This window comes from Pipistrellus kuhlii, unplaced genomic scaffold (genome assembly GCF_014108245.1).
Source record: "Pipistrellus kuhlii isolate mPipKuh1 unplaced genomic scaffold, mPipKuh1.p scaffold_m20_p_15, whole genome shotgun sequence".
NCBI classification, from domain to species: Eukaryota; Metazoa; Chordata; class Mammalia; order Chiroptera; family Vespertilionidae; genus Pipistrellus; species Pipistrellus kuhlii.
In genome coordinates, this window is record NW_023425460.1 from 21,379,765 (window position 1) to 21,401,639 (window position 21,875).

A 21,875-nucleotide genomic window follows, 5' to 3' on the forward strand; every position below is an offset into this window, starting at 1 on the left:
TGATTCACATCATCTTAATTTTTTAGTGTCTCTATTTTATTCAAAATATATTTCCCTTTTAACTTCTTTTATGTGGGGAAATAGTAAGTAATAACAAAAATAAATCTGTCACTCTGAACTTTCAAGCAAAGGGTCCCAATGTTCTCATCCGAGTGCTTTGGCTTACTCAATTTTATTCATGATAAATAGCACTATGACTCACTGTCATATATGAAGACATTTTATAGTGATATCAAAACTATGTTTCATTAACATAATTATTTTCAGTAAAATGAGTCTTGACTAAAATTTGACCAAGAATATGTTCAAAAGAAATATCAACACTCCCTCTCTTGTTTCTAAAATATATGTTTTTAAACTGATTAAGCAAAACTTAAGAGGAAGAAAATAATCCCTGTCAAGATTCTGATGTAAATTCAATTTCTCAATTGTGATTTTGAAATCTGCTGCAAGAGAAATTCTCTCACTTGTGCTTGGGGATTTTAATTCTCTGAATCTGGAGGATAGGAAAGATATTTCTGTATTCTCTTGCAGGAATTTATCTCAGCAAAGGAAATACTGTTAGCTCCAGGACAGAGTTACTGAGATGAGAGATAATGGACAGTTATGAATCAGATACAGCCAAGGATTCATTCCCCAAAGACAGTTAGCTCTGGGCATCCTCAACCAAGGCAAAGGACATGCAACTATTCACCAAAATGCTAGCCTGCAATTTTGGAAAATTATGATTTATACATGAGAGAACTGTTATGTGTGGTCATGGATACTTTGCTGTATCAAAATAATTGGGGGGGAAAATCAGTATACAGATTGATACATTTTGGCAAAAAAATAGAATATTATGCTACTCACAGCTCTCAAGCTTTTCTGTCCTGTCTTTTTTTGAGAACAAGGACATGAAAGCAATGCTTTGCTTCAACAGATTAGTGTTATTTGGCATTTTGTATTTTGAAGTCGTAATGAGAACCATAAAAAGCATCTTTCTCATGAAAGCTATGGCACAACCTGTTTCCTTACATTTCATTATCTTCTTTTCTTTCAAGTCTTTACCTTCTCTACCATTTCCAACAAAGCAGGGGAAGTCAGTCAGTCTCAGAAGACAAGACACACCAGCGCGTGACAATGCCCTTTTCCTCCAGCACTGCTGAGGCTAACGAGCAGGCTTATGTAGAGGGACCATTCAAGAACAGCCAGCCCACGTCTGCAAGAAAATTCACATTGATATCTGATGACGATGCCTTAAATACCCACAGTACCCTTTATAAGGAACATGTAGATCAAAGATCAACACATTCAGACTTTTCCCTAAGAACAGATTCTATAGGCTCTATTTTACCAAGAGCACAAGCCAAGGAGTCTCTGAGGGGCCCACGAAAAAAGATTCAAAGGATATGGAATCAGACGTTCGGTTTACCTAAGAGACCAAAGTGGGAACGTCCCGATAGACTGGAAACCATAGATCTGGATCAATGGCAAAACAACAGGCAGAAAGCGGGAAGTGAAAGCACTGAACCCTATCCACACACAAGAGGTAGCAGCAATCCCTTGCTCATAGCTGGAGACACAAGGGTAACAGAGAAAGAGGCACAACGAGGTGAATCACTGACGGTTCAAGGAACAGAACAGCTGAAATCTCTATCTTCAGACTCTTCTTTTTCTTCTCCTTGGTCTCACTCCACATTCTCTACTCTGCCAACTGTCTCAAGAACTGTGGAACTCAGATCAGAACCCGATGTCATCATTTCTCCTGCTGACTGTCCCTTGGAACTTTCACCTTCAAGGCCGTGCATTTTAAACGCTCCACTCTTTAGGAGAGAGACACCCAGTTGTATGTTGACTATTGAAACCAAGAGGAACATTTTCAAAAATCCTCCCCATCCACCAAACATCTCTCCTCCACCTTTCCCTCCGCCCCTTCCCCCTCCTCTTATTCTTAATCCTTTTGCTCTTTCCCATCCTTCTCCTCCTTCTAGTCCTTCTCCTGTTCCTCCACTTCCTCTTCCCCCTTCTCCTCCTGTATCTCTTCTCCCTCCACATCCTTCTCTTCCTCCACCACCTCCCCCTTCTTTTCCTTCTCCACTCCCTCCTTCAACTTCAGGTTTGTCCACTAAGTGTGTTTTTATACCAGCTGTTAAACACACTGTCAATGTGACACCAGCCAAGGAAACGCAGTCCTCTGTGGGACAACTATCAACACCAACAACAGTGTGCGATGCAGGTCCTCTAAGAGAACCAAAAGGAATCCTCAAACATGTTAAAAACTTAGCAGAACTTGAAAAGTCAGTAGCTAATATGTACAGTCATATAGAAAAAAGCTATCCCTCAACACACATTCCAAAACTTGAAATTAATTACCCTTCAGAGATGACCAAAATGGAAATAACATCTGGACAAAACCAGGAGAATTTGCACAATATTGTTGAGGAATGTGAAAAACAATCTCACACTCAATCTACTTCACTGTAATGTTGCTTTTCCTGTTTTAACTGAACAACTCTTTTGAACGTAGTCTTCGAGTGGAGGCAAATTTGGACATTAAAGAAGATTTCATTCTTTTCCCTAAACTCAATGCAATGCTGTTTTTTCCTCACTTTTAATTTAAAATATTATTAACCTCATCATTACTAACTCATAGATTTACCTTAATTTTCTTAACTACGAAGTAGCATTATTTGTCTACATTTATTTAAAAAGTAAGTAATTTCAATATATTTTTTTAATGGGACTATATGGGCATGAAAGTTAGACATCCAATTTAAAACAATTACTTGTTTATCATATTGATGCAATAATTTTTACTTTTCACCATAATTTTATATGTGTGCTCCAAGAAAAAAGCAGATTGTTACAAAGAAGCTAAAAAATATCATAGGTTCTGTAATTTCCCTGAAGCTTTTGCATTTGATAAGAAGGAATACTACCAAATTAAATGTTATTTACCTTAAGACATAGGAGGTGACAGACATTAATAGTATTCCAAAATAAAAACCAGGTGCTATAAGATGTAATCATCTATTTTCTTATGAGAACATCCTTTACTCTGGCTTGCTTTTATCTTACTAGTATGCTTATACGTTTGATAAACCTTTACTTTTTTTTTTCAATTGCTGTCTTAGCTATTTATTTCTCATTGTGTTTTATTTTTCCTTCTTTATAATGAAAATAAATCTTGAGTTGTTGACTTTTGTAAGACATTTCATTGTTTCCACAGATGTTTAAAGTGCTCTTTAGTTTCTCTTGTCCACATTATTACATCATCTCTTTAATTATAATTTTATTATGAGGCTCCTTCAAAGAAAATTATTTATCTCCTGTTTAATAAAGAAATTTGAATCAGATTCATCAAAGGAAGGTTAAGTAAATTGTCTACAAATGCTATCTAGAATGAAGTTAGTATTCCACTGGTGAAAATTATAAATATTTCTATCAAAAATAAAAACATGCTTTATTAATTTTTTAGAAGAGGGAATTATGGCATAATTCCTAACTACTATTAATTACTAATGGTGAATTATTCAAATTAAGTCTATAGTATATAAAAAGCTTAAATAGAAATCAAAAGGAAATATATCTGGTGGACTCTTAGCAGTTCTATATAGACCTTAACTCTTTGTTTTAGGCAAAGAAGACAAAAATTTGTACTCTAGACAAAAATTTCTGTAATTGTAGTGGTTGTTTATGTTAGAGTTCAATTTGTTAAATTCTTAAAGGTATCAGCTAAGCTAAGTACTACCTTACTACCTTCTTAATGAAAGCTATACTTAACCATCAAGTAGTCCCTTTGTTTCTCCTATTGAACACATGGATTAATTTTGTTTACTGGAAACCCCCACTTTGAATACAAGTATAATAATTTGTTTTACTCTGTTATTTTCCCATTTTAGGAAGATATAAATTTGCACAGATTAAAGTACAATTCCAACATTGAGGCAAAAGTCTTGCTTGATAATTAACATTATCAAGTAAGTATATTAGGTTCAGGGACCAACAATGCATCATTTCAAAGGTTTTGTTCATCTCTTATGTGATTATTTCTTCAAGAATTTAGTCTGACCTCCCTGATTAATAACATCAGATCAAATATAATTTGTAAGTTTAATTATTTTCATTAGTTCCTCTGCTTCAGATTCCTTTCATCCAAATCAAGAGTAATTTCTTTCTTGGGGTTCTTGCATATGATTTTTTTTCTCTCTTTCACTGAAAAACTTCAGTTGGAGTTTTTGTTGGCAGCTGGTCTTATGCATGAGAACTTGTACTTTTTGGCGGAGTCTGACAAGGTATTATTCTCAATTGTGTATGCCTTTTATGTGCGTGTGTGTGTTCTTAAGCTATTTTGTATCAATTTCTTGGAAACATGAAATTTCTTAATTCCTTAGATATCCTTAATAATTAAATCTCTAAATAATTATCAAATAAATATTCTAAGAAATTTAAATAACAGTTTTACTCGTAACCTTACCAAAATGCTACATTATTCTTTTCAATAACATTATTATAATTCTTAAATAATCTTAAAATCTATTTGTATTTTATACTTTTCAAATGGAACACCCATATCCATGTTTTATATTTAGTCCTTTTTTTGACACATTAGATATTCTCATCTTCATCTTAAAAGCCAATTAGAAAACCTTCTACATGACACCTATTATCCTAATATTCTTTGAACATGACAGAATGTGTTTTTTTCCTCCCCTCAATCCTTAAGCCTCCACAAACTGACAACAGGCTCTTAAAAAAGCACCTTTTCCCCTGCTGATTTATTATGCTTCAATTAGTGCATAAAGAATTGTATTAGATACCTTATTGAAGTACAGACAGATTACTATTCAGCTTCCTTAATTTAAAAAGTAAGCTATAATACACATAAGTGATATAAAATGAATTAGTACACATTAGATATAAGCAAGTGATATAACATGAATTAGTACACATTAGATATAAACTACACAGAAATGTATATCCATATCGCATGACTGGTTTTATAGAAATTAACAGTGTCATGTTAATTGAAAGCACACAGTATTATACATATTAATTCTGTTGTGTACCTCTTCTAAGTTTTTTGCCTTTGAACTAAAACAATACAAATAAATTAAATGCAACAAAAATTAATGGAAGAATAGTGTTCATCTATTGATATTTTATTTGCTACATTTATAGAAACTACTGCTAAGGAAAAGAGGCAGTTTAAATATCTTAGAAAATAAAATCTAGCTCTGGTTGGGCATTTTATATTATGCATTGATATTAAAAATATAATATGAGCTTTCTATATTTATCTCTGAAAGATACAAATTTAGTAAAAGTTGAAAATGTCTAAACTTCTAAATGTTCTAGGACAGTGGTCGGTAAACTCCTTAATCAACAGAGCCAAATATCAACAATACAATTATTGAAATTTCTTTTGAGAGCCAAATTTAAACTTCTTCTAATGCCACTTCTTCAAAATAGACTTGTCCAGGCCATGGTATTTTGTGGAAGAGATACTCTCAAGAGGCCAAACAGCCACATGTGGCTCGAGAGCCACAGTTTCCTAACCACGGTCCTAGGAATATTATTATTACCATAACTACTGGCAGAACCACATAAGCACCCTGTACATGTTACCACAGAACTATTACAAATAATGAGTTGCTGATTGGATTAGGTAACTATTTTATATGACCAACTATTTCAACCAGCAAAAGATGCAAATAAGTGGACTTATTTTGATAAGACCTTGTAATTAAAAAAGTTTTCTACAGAGATTATTTCATTGGACTTTAGAAAGTTATGTACTTACCTCTTTATAACACATCTTCATTGAACCCAGTTGTTTAATTTCATATGGCATGGTCAACAGCACCAGTGTAATGCTTTAGGTCAACTCTTTAATAAATAATATGTTTAAAATATTGATAATTAGTGACATTAAACATTGAAAGCATTCGATACCTTTTCCCTCTCAAGTACAGTCAAATGTTTCACCAACTTATGGTCCATAAACTTTAAAATTTTTATGTAAAATTGAACATTTGGCTCTTACATCTCTAAAAACTTTGTTCCATGTCTAATAATGTAACACATTAAGTATAATTAACTCTCAAAAGTTAATATTTTGCATTCTCTATTTTTAGAATAAACTAACACAAACAAAACCATCTTACAAAGACTCGGGAGAATATATTCTAGCCATAGAGATATATATTTTTTATTCTGAACTGATATAAATGTATAAAGCACATATATCCCCAAATGAGTATTTTATATGTAACAAGACATCTAGGACAGAGATGATGTCAAATATTGTTCATTCCAGTTGATCACAACAGAATCAATGTGTGTTATTGTACCCCACTGTGAAAAAATTGATTGTGTATGTTTTGGTATTCACATGGTTAGGCTGGTAATTGTTTTTAATAATTCAGGTAGGAAACTTTGATCATCCTATTTGATGCTGCCACAAAATGTATTTCCTACTGAGATAATTTTTAGTAAAAATTACCTTCTCAGTTTTTTTTTAAACACCATTACCTATTAATTTTATTTAACCTAAGAAAACAAGATGTTTAATATTGATTTCTTCGTTTCTGCCTTGCAGGAGAGGTTATTCATTGGAGGTAAGGGCATTATGGTGTTATAGTATATCAAGGTTTTTTTGTTTTGTTTTGTTTTTGTTTTTTTCAAAAACAGGGTAATTTTTTAAACAAAACTTATAACTATGGTATACAATTTCCTTTCTCTTATATGTGTTGCATCTTTGTTTGGGGATTTTAGGTCTATTATTCAATGGTGAACAAAAACCAATTGCTTACCTTTTTAGGAACACATCAGTTTTTCCTGAATTCCTATTACTCAAAATTGTAATATTTCCCCAATATTGTCTATAAATATAATTTGGAAACTGTAGCATGACTTGACTTTTATTCTTTTTATCAGTCCAAGGCTCCACTCTATCATCGTAGAGCTTGAGATCTCAGAAAAAAAAAAAATTAAGACTGTAAGAAAACTCTAGCTTTTCTATTGTGCTAATTTGGCTCTCCATCTACCATGAAGAACTGGGCTTTCTGGTCAAAAGTATTTAGGCTGGCCTCACTATACGTAGTACCATCAATGAAGTCACTGAGAGAACCCAGTATGTGCAGTTTCTCTTTTAAGAGAATAAAATAAGCATAGGACTTAATTGGCAAATGTTTTAGAATATGTAAGTTCTAAATTGTTTGAAAATTAAGATTAATGATTAACAATAACTGGTGTGTGGGAATAATTATAAAAAATAACAAGTTGAACCAGAATACCTCTAACAACTTCCCACCCTGTAGAGTGAATACCTTCAAGTAGACTAACTCACTAACAACTCTACCATGGAAACTCTAGCTGCTTAATCAAACAGTCATTCTATTGGCCATATTATTGGTGGGAGTGAAAGTATCTCAGAACTTCTCTGCCTATTTTCCTTACTTTAAGATTCCCGTTGCATAACTATTTCCCCCAACATTTGAATTGTTAATGCTGCTCCCATCTGATTAAAGTATAAATTATCCTGAAACAGGCTAATAGTGACTGTGTTTTCTTTAAGTTAATATGGGTGAGATGGGTAAATACAAGTGATTCCTGTCAAATCTGAGGAAGGACAATATCCCTAATCACAAAAACATTTCTGAAGGCATGCTTAATGCTTGAGTGCAAGGCAATCCACATTTTGGTAAAGAAAAATGGAAAGCGTGTCTTGAATATGATGATGGATGTATCATTACTATATCATTATTTTGTGATCTCTACCCTTCTTCCTAATGAACATGATTATATTTAATGCGATTGGGGATAAAAAATAGAGGAGCAATTTAAAATGTTCCATTTAAGAAGAATTGTTTGACATTTAAAGTTCTTTTAGATCCCCAAATGACACCATACTGTGATGCTCAACCAAGAAAATTATTAACTTTAACTTTCATGCTAATTAAAATAATGATGAGATTAAAACAAGTTAACTTATTGTCTTCCAATGTAAGTAGTCAAAATATTATTTAATGCTGTTGGTAGCTATCACATGAATAATGCATTATAATCCCAAGTAACCAGTATTAAACTGTCACCTTTTTCTCTCTTTTCAGTTATAATCTACCTTTTCTATCTGAATTATTTTCTAAACTTTTTTTTCTATTTTAATTTCCTTTGGCAGCAACAACAACTGCTGAGGCCTTCTCTTCTTAAACCAGAGGTATTAATTTTCTTTCTCCTTTCAACCTCACTGTCTTCACTATATTTTGTGACATTAACTTCCACCATGTATGTAGGCAGAGTGGGTAGCTGCCAATGTGGCATAATTTCACAAGAAAGATGAAAGATGGTTTAGAATTAAAATAATAAATGAGCAAATCACCTCCTTACTGCTTGTTGGTGGCTAAAATTCTAATTCTTTTCTTCATTCTTTGGGAATTAGACAAAAATGTTAGTCCTAATAAAAGCAAGCTATCATTGAATGAAGTAATTCACAAACCTGATCAGTCACTTGTCATATAATTGTTCTTCAGATCAGATTTAGATTAGGCAAAGTGTGAAGAATGCAGATATCTGTGCTGAAATAACAAAAGGGAAAAAAATGGTTATGATTCACAATTTTTAATCATTTAATGTGATTCAAAATACTGCCATTGGTTATCTATCTCAAAATGCCTATGTCATTTGCTTCTGCAATGAGAAAAAGATATGCATAGTCAGAGAATATATATTATTTACATTTATTTTGTGCTCACACTAATTTTTTTTTTTTAGAAAATAAAAAGCAATATTATATAAACACATCTTTGGCAAATTTAGTATTTTATAAGCTCTATTTTTAAAAATATCCAATTTCTTTAATAAAATAATGTTCATTTTGCTAAAGAGAAACATTTCATGGTTAAAATTTACTCTCCACAATTCAGAAGTTGTGTGTCAGGAATATTCAACTTATATAAATTCTTAGCAAAAATTTCCATGGAGACATCTTCCTATGATAGATCAGTGTTAAAATCCAAATACCAATTACCAGATGCAAGACTTTAATCAAGATATGCAACCCTCCTGAGCATCAATTTCATCTTCTATAAAATATGGGCAGTTAAATTTAACATATTAACTCCCAGCCCAGCAACTTGAGCATAGTAGGAAGAAAAATCAGTAATTGGTCTTTTTTTTTTTTTTTTTTTTTTGGGTGGGCTTTTTTGTTTTTTGTTAGGTCAAGAAATTAATTTCCTATGCCTTCTCTATGAAAAAAAAATTTTTTTTTAATCAAAAATGTTATTATCTTAGCTAAAATAAATTTAAAAAATTAACATTTAGTATTTTATCTGCCCATAAAATCACTTTTTAGTATGCTATTGAGCATGATTTCCTAAATTTGGGATTCACCTCCTGCTAAGGGTAGTAAGGGCTGCATGGAGCATTTTGGTGTCTCTCCCAGTGAGTTGGGAATCTGAAAGGTCACCAGGTCTTTTCAGGAAAAAAGAAAAAGAAAAAAAAAGAGGTGATGCTCTGCCCTTCGGTAGTGTGTGCCACAGGACTCTAAGGGGGGCCTTCAGGTTATTCTCTTCTACTGGCTCCTTTCCAACTCAGATTGCAGATGACTAATTGAATCAAGGGCTAAGTTTCTTGGTTCCTTCCCAGTTGCTTCTATTCTATTTTCTTAAAGGCATCTGATGCTAGATATATGTTGTATGTTGTACTTAGCAAAAGCTGAGCTTTTTCCTTTAGGAAAAAGAAGTACATGTCTTTAAAGAATGTGTTTTATTCTCACTTTAAAATCTGAGATATACTCAGTTGCATTGTTTACTTATTTTTAATTATTGCTAAAAGTTATTAAAATTCAACTTCCAAGTAATTAATTGTTAAGAACATCCAACTTGAGATCTCCTCTCTTAATTTTTGAGTGTTTAATAATAGTGTTCGCTATAAGCAAAATATAGTTCTCTAGAACTTCTTAATTGAAATTTTATACCACTTTTCCCCCTCTCCTCACCCTCTGGCAATGATGATTCTGTCTGCTTCTTAGTTTGACTATTTTACATACCTCATAAAAGTGAAATCATTCTGCTTGTGTCTTTCTATGACTGGCTTTTTTCATTTGACCAAGGTTCATCCATGGTGTTGCACATGGTAGGAATTTCATCTTTTTAAGGCTGAATGACATTCCATTGTCTATACCACATTTTCTTTATCCATTCTTCCATTGATGGACATTTAGGTTCGAAGTTAAAAATTGTTTGGTGGTCTTTCCTCAGTCTCTGTATGTATTAGATTAAACATGTATTGAACAATTAGTTTAAAAGCATCATTTTTGAGACCTATTCATTTTATGAAAACCAGTATAATTATGTTGGTTATTAAATGCCTCCCAATATATATTAATATATAATAATAATAATAATAATAATAATAATATATTACCTTTTTCCAACTTCTTATTGGTCTTTCTCTACCTCATTTCTGACTCTTCCCACCGTGAACACTTTTTGTTGGAATAAAACTGCAGCCTAAAAGCGTTCAAATCACACAGTTTAATAGATGAGTATTTACATAGTGCGCATTCCTTAGTATCTCTCCAGAACACCTGTCAACTTCAACATTCGGATATTATTTCCCCTTTCCCTGACTACTAACCTGGTCTCTTTGCTTCTTCAAGATAAATATTTTAATGCTATACATATATATTTAAATTCAGCTTTATTGAATTTTAATTGTCAAAATTATAAAATATTTAATGTGCAAATTGTGGTAATTTGATACATGTATCCACAGTAAAAAGAGTCCCCTCTTTAGTTAATTAACACAACTATCACCTCACTTATTTCCCTTTTATTATATGTGAGAACATATAAATTCTGTCCTCTAAGCGCATTTCAATTATAGAATACAATAGTATCAAATATAGTCACCATCTTTTACATTAGAACCTCAGGCCTCATTCATCTCATAGTTTTTAACTTTTTTTTTTTACCAACCTCTCCCTATTTCCCACACCCCAGCCACTGACAATCACTTTTCTACCGTTTCTATGAGTGTAACTTCTTATTTAAATATGTTTTAGATTCCTCATATAAGGTGATACAATACCATGTAGTATTTGTCTTGTCCATCTTAGCATAATGCCCTCAAGGTCTATCCATGTCATAGATTATAAGATTTCCTTTTTTCTAAACATAGGCATTCACTGTGCAGTGGCAGTATTGTAGGCTGTGAGGGTAATCTGAGTTGTGATTAGTCCTAATTGAAACTTTTCACCTGGCTCCTAATGTACATAATCATTTTCTGTGTTTTTTTTTTTAATTTCCATGAATAGAATATAGAATAATAGGCTTCATCTATACCTGGCTTCCCTTGGTCATCATTCTGTTTGAGAGATTCACCTCTGTTGTGTGATGTTTTAGTGTATTTGTGGACTTGTTCATTGGTTCCAGTCGCTGGCTGTTGTGAATACTGTATTGTGGTGTACACAGTTGTGTTGAGTATAAAATGGAACTACACTGAATTTCTGTGAAACAGGATGTGCATTTATTGGACTTTAGTAGTATTGTCAAACATTTTCCTAATTGATAATCTCTCTAGAAGGATATGAAAGTTCCAGTGCTCCAGGTCCCTGCCAAAACGTGGTACTGGTGATTTTTCCTTTTCATTCTTCGCTATTCTGGTGGGTAAACTGCAGCAGTTTTAACAGCAAAAATGGATCCTGTTACAGTTGTTCTGCAAAACATTTGTAAAGTGCAGTAATCAGATCATATATAAGTAAAGCTGAGGCACTGCAAACTAAAACATCCTGGGAAGTAATACAAAGTGAATGGAATTTATTAGATATACAAACAGAAGAGCAGAAGGGAGATCCTATTGTGACTCTGGGTACAGAAGTAACACTGCATGGTTGAGAACACAGCAGTAACTAGTAGAGACCATGATTGCAGTAACTAGTAGAGACCATGATTGCTATAAGGAATAGTACCACTAACTAAATTCATTACATGTAAAAATATGAGGCCATTGTTGGTGTTTTTTCAGCAGAAATCTAACTCCAGATTTTTTTATAGCAATTTCTGATTAGAATAAAGACAACAAATTCAATTTAAAAAATTATGTTTGTTGGCCCTGGCCAGTGCTGCTAAATGATTAGTACATCGGCCTGCACAAAAAAACACACAAAGATTTTAGGTTTGATTCCTGGTCAGAGGCACGTGTCTGGGTTGCAAGCTTGCTCACTGGCCCCACTTAGGGCTAATTCAGAAAGCAACCAGCAGATGAGTTTCTCTCTCCCAACCTTCCCCCCTCTCCATTTTCAATCTCTCTATGAATCAATGGAAAAAATATCCTCAATTGAGGTTAGTTTGCCAAACAGAGCACAAGTGATGATTATTCAGGCTGTGAATTTCATGGTTTTTCTAATGATAAATTTATGGTCTCAGAGAACTTGTATCTCCTTGAAACAACAGAATTTTATATATATTTATATAAATATACATATTTATATATATATATATTTATATATATATAAATATATATTTATAAATATATATATATATATATATATATATATATATATATATATATATATATATATATATATATAAAAAGACGACTTTCAAAATAAAGTACCAACCTATTTTCCTGTGGATACCTTTACTTTTTCCTCCTTCCCTTTTCTTACTTCATGGCAAAGTTAATTTAACTTGTTCAACCTACTTCAATGTTAAAATAGAATTTAAAAGGGAAATGTAATGAAACTGAATGTAGTTATTTAAAACTAGCTTCATATGTATATCTCAGGAGAAAAAAAAACATTTCTATAAGAGTAGAGTTGGACAAAAAATGATATTGTCTAGGATTTAGAAATAGAAGCCTTAAAAGGGCTTTTATTGGTTTAATTAGATTTAATTAAATCTAGTATGTTTTAAAATATAAACATCCTTGGGAAATATCACATGTTAATGTAATTATCAGATCTTAAGAATAGCTTTTGAAAAGTTTTCAGGGTATTAGAAGTCAGCAGGAAACTAGAACAATGAAATAATGGTAAAGATAACGCTATAATTTTTCTCAAGGCTAAAGTCTGTTAATAATATGTTAAAATAGAGTAAAATATTAACTGCCTTTGATAGTTTTAAAACAAGTGACAGGCTCATTTGTAATCTTAAACAGATTCACCTTTATATAAAATTCCATATTTACCCCCTCAGTTCTAAAAACATAATCTTATTTTGTATAAAACAATCATAGCCAAAAAAAAAAAATTGGATATGTTTGACTAACATTTGTGATTAAAGTTATTTTGACAGAAATATTTTGAGAGTCATCGAATTCTAGGTCTGAAAATCTGACTTTGAGCTGGAATGTAATAAGAATTTTTTTTCAAAATACAATTTCTCTTTTTGAAAAATAGGAGTTATCCATGGAGTCTGGAATTGATCCTGGCCAGGAATATGGACAAGATTATTACAGTTATGAGCATGGGTACATTTTCAGATTTTTTAAATCCAGTATATTAATATTTTTATGAATAATAAGAATTAGTAAATAATTATTGCTACCATTCATGTTATGTGTGACTTTATTTGTTGCATCTTTGAAAATAAGTAACAAATCTAGTTTTAGTTTCAGTCAGGTTTTAACCATTTTTCTATATTGAGTTCTGTTTTGATGTTCTATGTTAATATTGACTCCAACTCTAAGAATGCAGTAAAAGTTATTCAAAATTATTAAATGAGGAAAAATAGACATCATATTTGCTCAATTCCTGAATTCATCATTGTTTATATGACATGTTTAACATTTCATCAAACCAGTCACCCTCAAGATTTGCCCAAGAGAAGAAAACAAGAAGCAGAGCTTTATAGTAAAGATAGACTTTTTGTTCTGAAGAAGCCGTTATACTTTTAGAAAGAACCTATTTTGTGTCCTAAAGTTTTCAGTTAATTAAGGAACAATATGCCTAAAGACTCTCCCAAAACTTACTTTGAAATAACTTGACTCTTCTAATTGAATTTCCAGGGTACCATTATGGCAAAAATCATTGGTTATCAGACTGTAGTACCTACCTTTTGGTTTTGTAATTAGTTTACCAGGTGCCTAATAAGTTAGGTGTAAGTATCTGTTGATTGAATGATGAAGAAAATGAAGAGTCACGGTAGAACCTACCTAGACCACATTAAAAAAAAAAAAAAAGGTTTAAAGTTGTAAGTTTCTATTTCAGGTATGAAATGCCTCAGTATGGAAGTCGCCGTCGCTTGATACCACCAGGTGAACAAGAGGAATATGGTGAGGTGGTTGGTGAAGCTGAGGAGGAAGAAGAGGTAATTACCGTAATTTTCTTCTTTAATTAATTATTAAAGAAGGTTAATAATCCAAGAACAATTTGTTAACCATATTTGCATAACAGGCTACACAGTTTTCTAAAAATCAGAAATTCTGTTCACTTAATACATGTTTTCCATAGAAATTTGATAATGCTGACCATTGTCTTGTCTGTAGAAGGAAATTAATTTTATGTAAGTTTAATTTATATCCTCCTATAAAATCTTCGACACCAGGGATAAAGCTGCAATGAAATTATATTTTCTAAAACCATAAATGTTTCTCCATAAAGATAATGTTAAAATATATAAAAGATTTCGCAAAAACAATGTTTACTTTTGTTTCTACATTGTCCAGCATACCTAAAAAATTGTGGAAAGTACAGTCTCCAATTTTTTAGGTGTGCTGGACAATGTAGAAAGTAGAGTGTCCATTTTTCAGTTATGAGAGAAAGTAAAATATTGTCACCAACATTTTTAATGAAATGCTTGTTTAAAGTAGCATGAGTCGTGCATATTTAATTCTTATATTGCCTGAAACATTTACTTGAACATTTATTTAAAACACAAACATGCACACAACAAAGAAATGTCATAGTAGTTTCCTGTTAAAAAATAAGAGAAATATGATAGCTTTATCCTGTTGTAAGTTAAGAAAATAGTAAAATTTCCTGGCTATTTAAAATATTAGTAAAGGGAATACATAAAAATATTAAAGCCTACAAATGAGAAAGAGGAGGCGTTATGATAATTTCTCTCTCCTATGTGGGATGCAAAACAAATTTTGTATAAGAAAAAAAATGAGAAAGCATTAAATTTTGCTGTCATTAATATAAGCCAGCACGAAATAATTCGCTTTTATTAGGTCACGTTCTGTCTATATACAGGGGGAAACCAGTAGCTAGTGATGTGACTGTTTACTTAAGAGCAGTTATATAGCTTGCACAAAGTTGTCACCTGCTTAACTTATGAGGGACAAGGTCACATCATAACCATGCCCTAGCTGACACTTCGATTGCATTTTGGTGATTTTCAGGAAGAGGAAGTTAAACCCACAGTTGAAATTACAGAGCCTAGAGAGGAGGAAGTAGTTGTCACTATTGAAAAGCCACCAGCAGCTGAGCCAACACCCATAACGTGGAAGAGAGCCAGGCTATTCCCAATGATTTTTAAGAAAGTGAGAGGGCTAGCAGAGAGAAGAGGCATCGTTGACCTTGAGGAAGAAGACAAAGATTACTTGAAACTAACTCTGGACCAAGAAGAAGAAGCTTCAGAAAGCACCGTGGAATCGGAGGAGGAATCAAGCGACTATACTGAATACACGGAAACGGAATCCGAGTTCAGTTACTCGGAGACCACTGAAGAGGAAGAGGAGTCGGAGACACCTGAGGAGGAGGAGGAAAGTTCTACCCCGGAATCAGAGTCGTCCACAGAGTCAGAAGGAGAAAAGGCAAGGAAAAACATATTCCTCGCAAGAAGGCGGCCCGTGGTTGAAGAAGTCGTGGAGGTCAAAGGTAAAAAGCGGCAGCCTCCTGAAGAACCAGAAGAACTGCAGGTGGAAGAGGAGGCACCCCCTGCGGAAGGAGAGGAAAGTGAGCTGGCCATGGAAGAACCCACTGACCTTGAACCTCAGGACGTGACTGAGGAGGGCAGCATGGGATCAGCTTCGGTGGAAGGTGTGGGGAGTGAGGGGGAATCCAGCACCACCAGCAGTAGCGAAAGCCAGTCTGGAGGCCCCTGGGGCTTCCAGGTGCCAGAGTATGACCGAAGCAGGAGCTCCAGCCAGAGGAAGCCTCCGGGAGCCGAAGCCGAGGGCTACAACACAGCCCTTTAGAAGCGCGCACAGTAGGTGGGGGGTTTGCAGTGATGAGTGCTCTTGTGTGCAGTGCCTTCTGTGTGCTCTCTGAAGTGACACTTGAAGGGGAGGAACATGATCACGATTTGGATCCGATTTAAGATTAGGAACATGCTAGAAAAGTGGAGATCATATATATATATATATATGCCACCCACATAGATGTGTATATTAGAGGATAGCTTTAAATAGACTCATCTATCCTATATGAGTCATTCAGAAGACATGACATGCAACCAGTTAATATTTTCTAGTGGGATTTCTCTTAATGCAGTGTGGCATTACAGAGTACAAGGATGCCTTCTCTCTCAGAATGTGTTCCATGAATACCTATGTTGGTCTTTCTATCATCTTTTAAAAATAACTCCTAAGGACAAATGGCAACAAATGAAATCTCTAAAAGTCGATTTTGCATGTTTGAATATATCTACATTTCAACTGGCAAAGGCATTATCATAAATATCATGAACAGGTTCAAATGAATTTGTAGTTGGCACTTTCAAATATCAGAAGTTAAATAAAATACTTTTTTTAAAAATTCAATTTTCTACAATTCTGTTGTGGATATGAATTAGAGTGAATTTGGAAAAATTAAATTGTAATAACATTTATCCAATTTTATAGGTAAGTAAACATAAAAATTTTAAGAAATATATCTGAAATAAAAAAGCATAGCCTACTTAGGGCAATGGGCTGGGAATTCACATATCCTGAAAATGCAATATTGTTTTGAGAATAACCTAGTATTGTTTCACCTTTGCTCCTTGCCATTTCTAATGTGGAAAGATACAAGTAAATTTGTGAAAATGTCCATTGTGTTTCAGTTGCTTACAAAAGGAAAGTTTATAATAATTAGTTTTCACTTTTACTAAATAAATTATCAGGATGGGAAAATAGTTTCTTTTAGGTTAACATGAATTTCAATGTGAAAAACGAAAAACACCAACCAGGATACTTCAATGGAATAAAAGCACTAAATTATACAAAATAAATAAAACAACAATGAAGGGTTAATTAGGAATTAGAACAATGTGGGTTTAAAAATATCTTTACACTACTGAGCATGCATGGAAATATTACCATGAACAGAATACGCTAATGCTATACATTCCTTTCCACTTAGCTTTCCTGAATAGTATAGCACCTGTCAAACAATGGACAGATCCTTAGCTGGATATAAATAATATGCCTTTTTGTTTTCCTTGTAAAGCAGCAATTTTATCTAAAAGAATACACGTGCTTCCTAAAATAAATGTCTACTTCCTAACTCAGCAACACTTTCTTCATAAGTTATTAAGCTGTAAACTCAATGAAGAATTGGTGGGAAAGAAACTGGTATAAATAGAGTTGCTTTCCTCTGCTTCTTTCGATTTATAATACCTTTTATAGCTTTTTTTTTTTAACTGGACAGGCATTGTTATTTTGTGCCCTTTTAATTCCTCGGATGATGTCTCACTTATTGTTTCTATTTTGACAGTGGGCAAGAAAAAGAATGATCAAGTTAGTTGTTGATGGAGATTATGAAACCAGCTCAACTGGAGAAGACAGCACTCCTGAATGTCAGAGAAGCCGTCTCCACCCTCCTAATATCCACAGTAATGTCAACGGTAATATCTACATTGCCCAGAACGGTTCTGTGGTGAGAACCCGCCGGGCCTGCCTCCTGGATAACTTTAAAGGGGCCTCCCCTGTGCGACTGGGGAGGCATTTTAAGAAACTAGACAAGTTGGCAGTGACACATGAGGAGAATATCCCCCTGAACACTCTGTCCAAGGGGCCATTTTCTACTGAGAAAATGAACACAAGACCAACTCTGGTTACGTTTGCCCCTTGCCCACTGGGGACTGACAGTATGGTGGTGAAGCCACTGGGGAGCAGGCTGAAAAGCACAGTTGAACAGGAGTCTGTGATGGACAGGAAGAGCGTTCGGGAAGCTTTGGAATTCCAGAGTGACCACACGCAGTCAGATGAGGAGGAACTTTGGATGGGCCCTTGGAACAACCTCCACATACCAATGACAAAACTGTGACCGATGTTTTTTTTAAAAAAGATTATTTTGATTTTTACTTCAGTTTTTAATAAACTGTGCTTTTCTTGTCACTGAGAAAATAATGTATGGAATTTGTATCATGCACACAAGCTAAAACTTTGAACAATATGCTTTAAAATTTTCAAAAATTGACAGATTTGCACTGACATTTGTATCAATTGATTGTTCTTCCCAGAAAATCTTTTGGGACAGACTCTCAATTCACAAGATAATACGGTATATCATTTAAACATTTAGTTGTTATAGTGGGTCTTGCATTTTTTTCTCATTTTAATAAACAAGAAATAATTTACTAAATAGTTATATTTTTTGGTTAACATAAATTGTCATCTCTAGCTTCCTAGATTTTTTTTTAGTACATTTTACTTTTCATTAAACAATGGGGAAAATTTGTATTAGAGAATTTTACAGGTAGTGGGTTTATACAACTGCTGTCTAGAACTTCTAATTTTTTAACTGGAAGATAGAATGACAAAGTGATAGTGTGGGAATTTTCTGTAATGATTTTAAATCATGAGTCTATTTTCCTTATTGTCTAGTATAAAGATTAAGTTTTCATATATGTATATGTTGACTTTTTAAGGAACACTTGAGGTCATATCTCTTTTATAAATATCATTTACAATTTTCCCTAGATTGGCCTGCTCACTACACATAAATACGCACTACAAATATTCTTCATACCAAACATAATTGTCAATTTTGTTTAGCCATCTGAAGTTAGATAATTATTTGGAGCATCATAGAAATCTCAGTAAAATGTTACTGAGATAGGAAAGGGTCAAATTGGCCATAACGCATCTAGAACCACAATTTCTGTAAGAAAGATATAGTAGGATCAGAGAAGTCTCATGCTAATATTAGACATGAATATCTTATCAACTCAGTATAAAGGAATTTGGTAGAATCAAAAATTTACATATATGTGAAATGCCTATAAAAGCTATAAATCCATGGATTCAAATATATTATAGCATATCACTTCTTCCAGCTCCAGTTTATAGATATTTTAATACAAATAATATTTACATTCATAAGACACAGAACCAGAAAATGGTCGCCCAACATTTTTTAATCAACAGTAAACCTTTGAACAAAGCACAGTGTTTCCCCATTAACATAAATGAAAACAAAGTATTCTTTTAAAATTTCCATTGTGTTGCATACTTTTCAGATATGAACTGAAACAATAGTTTAAGAGAATTTAGAATTCTATTGAATATGATTTAGTATGCTATTGATACAACTCACCTCAAATTTTGCACAGCACTGACCAAGTTTAGATTTAAGTAAAATTCTCTCATGCATGCTTATTGTATGGTTGAAAGACTGAATAGTGCTCTATATTTACTTTGCTATCACGTTTCCTATTTTTAAAATAGTTTAATATAGTACTATTTCCTTATTTCTAAAGTGAATGGGTTGTATGTAACAAACTGGCCAACTTACATGAGTAGTATGTTTTAATTCAAGGTTTCCAAAGTATTTGAGATCAAATACAGTGACATTTCATCTGACATTATTGAAAATTAATACATTATATAATACATACCTTGCTAGAAACACTATCAGAATTAAGTGAGAGCTTGTTAGCAAGTTAGACTCTTGCTACATTCTCAGGTCTACTCAACAAGAATCCATGTTCTTACAAGATCCCAAGGGTGTTTATTATGCATATTAAATTTTGAAAATTAATTATTTATGCCATTAAAATCCAAGGCTTTCTTGAAGCACCAAAGTGATTTTAGTATAAAATATTTTGGATAAGAATTAGATTAAGCACATTATATTTTTGTACTTGCTCACTTAAAGATCACTAAATATAATTTAACGTTTTCCTGATATTCTGGGATCATCTCAACTGGTATCCCATCAGATTCTCTTTGCATATAGCTTTATGGATTCCTTTTGCTTTGTCCAAATTCAGGCTATGATATTTAACTAATTCTGTCATTGTGCCTCTCTCTAAAACATATCTTCCCGTTTACTTCTAATCTCCTGGTGAGAAAGTTTGTGTCTTTGTTTGTTTTGCTTTTTATTAAAAGATCATTAAACCTGAGAAAGGGACCAGATAATGTGGATTCAAAAAATCAAAGTTTTGTGACTTTCAGAAGCTTTTTGGGGTCACTATTGATGTCTAAGCACTGTTTTAAAAACCTGAATTTGTCAGAAGACTAATGCCCTGAGATATGAGATGTCACTGTATTTTAAAGTTCAATTTTACAATGAAATATGCAAAACAGTACAAGCTACTCAGCAGACATATTTCAGCAATTTCAAGATGATCATTTTAGTAAAAACAAACATAAAGTTAACCTACCCCATGTTAGTAGAGATAGTATGAAAATAAACAGTATTTACACAGAGAAAAAAAATCAAATATTTGGCCAGTATATTTTGAGGTAAAGTATATTCATCAGCAGAAACATTATCAACTAACTACATAAATCTAGACTGATTAAGTAGTTACTTTGAAAGGACTTTCAATATTTTAAGAAACTGACTCAGGATTAAAGTTGTGGAACCCAGGGGAGCTATCCAAGTATGTTTAAGCTTAAGAATACTTCATATATATATATATATATATATATATATATATATATATATATATATATATGATGTTTCTATGACATCTATGTAAATGTTTATAAAGAATGTGGCGGTTATTTTTCCTAGACAGGAAGAGCAATTTTATTTTATTTTATTTTTTGTCATCATCTTTAATCAGTACCAGCTTTTAATCAGGCAGAAAAAAAAATAGCAAATCTTGGCTGGTTACGCTGAGAATGGACTAAGACAACTATAATATTTATAAACCTGTTGTTTTGAAGAGACAGTCTCATAAGCATGAAGGCAAAGGGGAAGAAGATTGAAAAAACAGAATCAATGTGACATTTGTGATTCAATGACCATCAAATCACAATATAATATCTCTGTCTAGACTTCTCTTTTTCACTGATTACAGACTCAGAGTCATCATAGAATTATAACTATAGGTTGGCCAAAAGATCTTTTTAATCCAGCAAAAGTTGTTTGCCTTGAATTTTGTATGTGGTATGTCATCCATGCTATTAGACCACGCTGGTAACAGAGATGTTGAAACATGTTATTTATCCTAAGTGATTCTTCCAAATGGGCTATGATAGCGACTATTAAAATATTATTAATTGCATTTATGTGTCATAGAGCCAGGAAAAATGAATATTGATTCTTGAGGAAAGACTTTTTTTATTTTTTATTTCATGAGTCTTGCATTTTCTCTTGTTCTTCACTTTCTGCACTTTGTACCATAGGTGGGGCTTATATGCCATTTCATTCAATTAGTAAAATATGCAGAAAGAGCTAATAATCTACTCTCAGGGCAGATGCCCATTGGTGCCTGCAAATAACATAGCGATATGGCTAAGGGATAGGTTCAAAAATAATATTGAAGACCTCTATTTTTATCGGTAGTTTCTCCTCAAATAATAACATGGAATTCTTTTCTTTACTTTTCCTTTGATTTTGAATTTATTGACCTTTATAATAACAATCTTTACTTTTTAGGTTCTTCTGTTTAGTGCAATCTATTTTAAATTGATGGTAAGTTAAGCACATATATGAAAGATTTGAACATTGTCTATAGTTTGGAAATTATCAACACATTAACTGCTTTCCCAATTTCTTTATCCAA

The 21,875-nt window shown here is 32.9% G+C and overlaps 1 protein-coding gene across 2 annotated transcripts in view; it reads left to right on the top strand.

Moving 5' to 3' along the window:
* The window catches only part of PCDH15 (protocadherin related 15), a 613,865-nt gene extending 595,543 nt beyond the window's left edge, over positions 1 to 18,322 (top strand). The window contains exons 33-38 of one of the 2 annotated variants that reach the window (XM_045581870.1): positions 4,212 to 4,277; positions 6,584 to 6,602; positions 8,165 to 8,203; positions 13,388 to 13,458; positions 14,198 to 14,297; positions 17,630 to 18,322. In XM_045581870.1, coding sequence (XP_045437826.1) covers positions 4,212 to 4,277; positions 6,584 to 6,602; positions 8,165 to 8,203; positions 13,388 to 13,458; positions 14,198 to 14,297; positions 17,630 to 18,181 — 847 coding nt within the window. In that variant the 3' untranslated portion in view covers positions 18,182 to 18,322. The remainder of the gene's footprint in view (positions 1 to 4,211; positions 4,278 to 6,583; positions 6,603 to 8,164; positions 8,204 to 13,387; positions 13,459 to 14,197; positions 14,298 to 17,629) is intronic. The other variant, XM_045581869.1, reaches the window with a different exon arrangement.
* The last annotated feature ends 3,553 nt before the right edge of the window (positions 18,323 to 21,875 follow it).